Below are 4938 nucleotides of genomic sequence, written 5' to 3'. Positions count from 1 at the left end.
AACCAGGAATAAGGTCATAGTCCTACTTGTAAGTATGTGCTTTATCAAATATAGGATATTTAGGAAACAGCTAAATTGGGAAGAGGTAAAACTGCAGGGTTTGCAAAATTTTAAAATTACACTGTTAAAAAATGTCCATTCAGGTACTTTAAAACATTGGTTTGGGCTGGGAAGGTGGCTCAGTGGTAGAGCGCTTGCCTTGCATGCTCAAGGCCCTGGGTTCGATTCCTCAGCACCACATAAGCAAAAAGAAAAAAGCCGGAAGTGACGCTGTGGCTCAAGTGGTAGAGCGCTAGCCTTGAGCTGAAGAGCTGAGGGACAGCGCCCAGGCCCAGAATTCAGGTCCCACAACCGGACCCAAAAAAAAAATAAATAAATAAAACATTGGTTTGTTGCATGTGAGGAATGACTTAAATGCAGAAACTAACTTGTGAAGACTCAAGTATGATTACAATGCCAGTTAGTGCCTTTTTTCTTTCATGTAGTACATATTTTTGATTTGGAAACGAAAACCGGAAATATCTGAAATCTGGACACTACATAAAAGATTCATGTTTTTCTCCAGAAGGACTATTTCCTTAAATGCATTCTCACTCAGGCAAAGAGCTTTCTGCAGTGTGTGTGTGATAGGGCTTACTCTCCCTGCCTAGCATTAGTGCCTGGGACACGTTTTTTTTCCAGGCAGTTCTAGGGTTTTAACTCAGGGCCTACGTGCTGTCTCTGAGTCTTTTTTGATCAAGGCTATCACTCTACACTTAAGCCATAGGTCTATTTCCAGTGAATCGGAAATAGTGTCAGACTGTACTGCTTGGGCTGGCTTTGAACTGTGATCCTCAGATCTCAGCCTCCTGAGTATGGCTAGATTACAGGCCTGAGTAAGCCACCAGTGCCTGTTTATAGGCATTTTTATGTAACTTTTTCTGTAATGTTCAAATGCAAGCTCAATTTGATTTTGCTTGATTTCTTACACATACTTTCCTTCTTAAAGATTCTAAGCAAGAGACAATCTATAACGTGTGGCAGAAAGTTCACTAGGCCTTGCCTCGCAGTTAATATGGAGGGCAACATGGGTTATGGGTTATGTTTGAACTCATTTTATGTAAAACAAGAAAAAGCTTCCAGGCTGCAAATATTGACCTTAATCTCATTTTATCCTTTTGAAAATTTAATGGGATTATTAAAAACAAGAAATACTCCTACCTTTCTAAATAAGTAATGCCCAGGGAGCCAGATAATTTACAGTACAATGTGTAACGTTGGGAATCCAATTATTCCCCCAGCAAAACCTATTTACAAGTTGGACAATATTACCACAAGACTAATGGAAAAAAGAAAACCTTTAGCTCTTTAGTTAATCCTACAACCATTAACCTTATGATCAAAATGCTAAGAATTACAAATCAAAGCGTTCCAGAATAAATTATGTATTGCCATCAAATTAAAGCCTAATTTAGACTCCAATACACTATTAACTTAAATGTTGACAGTGACCCAGCTTTCCACCTTAGTGCAGTGTAGGAAGAATAGCACACATTAAGTTTGTTACGAAAATAGAGTTTATTAAAAACATCCCTATTGTTTTGAGGAGCTTTCACCGTTACCTTGTCTTAAATTAAAAAAAAAAATAGAGAGCACTTCTAATTAGGATTTGTAAACTTTTTAAAGTCAAAACTTTTAAAAAGTTACAGCAAAAGGGTAATATTCATATTTTCAGTATTTTTTTTGTTATTTTGTAGCTATTTTTAAATAGAAGGGAAGCAATCAAATTGCTTACAATTCCCCACAAACTACCTGCGGGGCTGTGATATAGCAGGAGCAAATATAATACAGCATCTGTACACCTCAAGCTCTACACTCTGGAAGTGTCACTGTCACATTTTGTCATATTCCAGGCTCTAGCGAGTTGTCTCTGTTGCTGAGCTAGAATCTTTTTCAGGTTCAACGGATGAGGTAGCCTCAGCAGGTGCCTCTTCAGAGGGTTTTACCACTGTGGCCTTGGCCTCCCCTTTCTCAAGTTCTGAAACAGTGTCTACGGTTCCCACTTGGCTAGGTGGAGGCTCAATGGCTTTACCACCTGCCCTGTTAGTCACCTCGGACTTCTCCTTCCCTCGGCTTTCATCCTTCTCTCTGCGAGACTCTCTATCTCTAGAATCTCTCTCCCTATCTCGATGCCCACTAGAGCGTCTATTTCTTTCTTCCAAGTCTCTGTGCCTGTCGCGGTCAGGGCTCCTTCTTCCCCATTCTCTCCTTTCACGATTACTATCTCTATCGTCATTACGGCTCCCATACCGTTCCCGGTCGTTTTCCACCCTATTTCCGAATGATCTTCTTCCAAACCTTTCTTGGTCTCTACCTGAATTAAACTGCTGCCTGTTTTCATTTCTAAATTGCTGAGGCTGCTGCTGAGCTGATGGTGGCTGTTGTGATGGTGGTGGTTGCTGTGGTTGTGGCTGAGGTGGAGGCTGCTGCTGTTGCTGCTGCTGCTGTTGCTGCGGTGGTTGTTGCCTTCCATCTCTGTCTTCAGGACCCCCTGGGCCTGGCCCAGGGCCCCCAAGCCCTGGCATTCCACCAGGCCTAACAAAGGGGCCGTGTGGTGGGAAGGGCCCTTTCATTCCATGTGGTGGAGGCATTGCAAAGCCTCCTGGTCCTGGTGGTGGGCCTCTGGGCATCATGTGTGGTGGCATAGGGCGGGGTGGCATCAAAGGGAATCGCTGTAAGTGTGGTGGAGGCATTCCTGGAGGGCGCTGGAGTGGGATTAGTCCAGGTCGTGCACCTAGAAGACCAGTAGATGGTGCCTGGAGCCCAATCACAGGACCAGGGGCAACTCCTTGAGTGCCTAAAGACAACACAAAAACAAACATGTAAATGATACAGAAGATGGCGTGCTATTTTCAGCTGTTTCCTGTTGAATTTTTGGGAAAATGAAATTCAATCCAGAATATGAAGTTTTATGCTGAATGCCAACTGTTGCCAACTTGTGACAAACCCAACACGAGGGCCTACTAACAACCCAAGGCAAGCAATCTTTAAGTCACACTTGTTTGAGCACCTAAGATAGGTAGAAGACTGAGTAATTGGAAAGAGAACTTATAGCAATTTTTTTTTCCTGGTCAGTTGTGGGACCTGAACTCTGGGCCTGGGTGCTGTTCCTCAGCTCTTCAGCTCAAGGCTAAGGCTCTACCACTTGGGCCATAGTGGCACTTCCGGCTTATTCTGCTTATGCGGTGTTACGGAATCGAACCCAGGGCCTCATGCATGCAAGACAAGCACTCTATCACTGAGCCACCTTCCCAGCCCACTTACAGTGAAGAGTATGTCTGAATCTCCTTCACTAGCTTCATTCGAAGCTGTTTATGCCATTTCAAATACTTAGTACAAGACATTCAAAAAGACAATGTGCTGAAGTCTCAATGAGATAAAAGACTGCATTGAATACCAACTATTTAAACCAACTGAAGAGTATGTCATGACAGAATTTTACAATCTAAATTCTGAGTTTTTTTTAACCCAATTTACTAGTAGGAATAAAAAGGTTACTGACCTAGAAAATCCAGTAAAAGGTTAACTCTGATTCCACACTTCATATTACTAAAATGCTTCCTGGGTTATACTGTGCAATATGTGCCAGTATGTGCAAATGTGAGGTTTACAGTTTTACTTTCAAAGCACAGCACATGTATAACTTGCTAAGTCAAGACTACTGAATTATGCAGGTATGTCCAGTCATTCAACCTGGTGGCGAGAGCATGCTGTGGAAAATAACAGTAACTCACTGGTTTTGCTGCCTGTTTACGTGAGAGGTCACTAATTCTAGTGTAACAAACAATCATTTTCAACTGAGAATCTAAGGGACAAGGGGCTGGATTTGTTTTGACTCTACTTACATGATAGAAAGACATCAGACCTGTTTCTTTCCAAGTATAAATACAAAGCAAATATTATGACCAAAAGGAGTTACTCCAAATAGTCAGAATATGCTCCTGCTCCATTGTGTCACAGAACGCTCTTTGAACAAAGTTGTGTGTTACCATTAAAATGAGAGTAAGCATCTGTCAGATTTAGTCACAAAAGTGGACACGTGCTCATGCCTGTAATCTTTACTACTCAGGAGGTTGAGGATAACATAGTTCAAAGCCAGTCAAGCAAGAAAATACATGAGACTCTTATTTGCAATTAACCTTAACCAAGCAACCAAAAATGGAGCTGCAAGCTCTAGTACTGGCATTTATACTAGTTGTATTCATACTAGTTCATAACTCTAACATGTAGGATTCACCAGCTGTGGCACTTAACATCGTACTTCTAAAATGCCTACTCAGAAGTGATTTTAGACATGTGCCCCACTATTCTTTCCATCTTAAAATATGAACACAATGCTGGGCAGCCATGGCTCACATCTGTAATCCTAAGGACTTGGGAGGCTGAGATCTAAGGATCATAGTTCAAAGCCATCCTGGGCATCAAAGACTCTCCAATTAACCACTCAAAAACAAGAAATGGAGCTGTGACTCAAAGTGGTAGAATGCTAGCCTTGAGCAAAAAAGCTCAAGGACAGTGCCCAGGCCCTGAGTTCAAGTCTCACAACCTACCAAAAAGAAAAAAACAACAAAAACCTCAACTGAAATAAACCAGATAAAAACTGTAGCATTGAGTTCAATGCTTGCTCAGTTAACTGGTCCGTTATCCCACACATCCATTTAAGAAGGTAGTGAATATTCTAATAATAAAGACTTGATTTTACAAGACAAGCACTTTTCGGGGCTGGGAAGGTGGCTCAGTGGTAGAGCGCTTGCCTTGCATGCCTGAGGCCCTGGGTTCGATTCCTCAGCACCACATAAGCAAAAAGAAAGAAGCCGGAAGTGGCGTTGTGGCTCAAGTGGTAGAGCGCTAGCCTTGAGCTGAAGAGCTGAGGGACAGCGCCCAGGCCCAGAGTTCAGG

The 4938-nt window shown here is 42.3% G+C and overlaps 1 protein-coding gene across 4 annotated transcripts in view; it reads right to left on the bottom strand.

Annotated features, from left to right (window-relative positions):
• Nucleotides 1-1538: 1538 nt before the first annotated feature.
• The window catches only part of Scaf4 (SR-related CTD-associated factor 4), a 56322-nt gene continuing 52922 nt past the window's right edge, over nucleotides 1539-4938 (bottom strand). For all 4 annotated transcript variants that reach the window (XM_013027516.1, XM_013027518.1, XM_013027517.1 and 1 more), the window contains exon 20: nucleotides 1539-2836. In XM_013027516.1, coding sequence (XP_012882970.1) covers nucleotides 1896-2836 — 941 coding nt within the window. In that variant the 3' untranslated portion in view covers nucleotides 1539-1895. The remainder of the gene's footprint in view (nucleotides 2837-4938) is intronic.

The sequence above is a fragment of the Dipodomys ordii genome, unplaced genomic scaffold (genome assembly GCF_000151885.1).
Source record: "Dipodomys ordii isolate 6190 unplaced genomic scaffold, Dord_2.0 Scaffold104, whole genome shotgun sequence".
In the NCBI taxonomy this organism is placed as follows: Eukaryota; Metazoa; Chordata; class Mammalia; order Rodentia; family Heteromyidae; genus Dipodomys; species Dipodomys ordii.
This window is presented reverse-complemented; position numbering and strand designations above follow the sequence as displayed.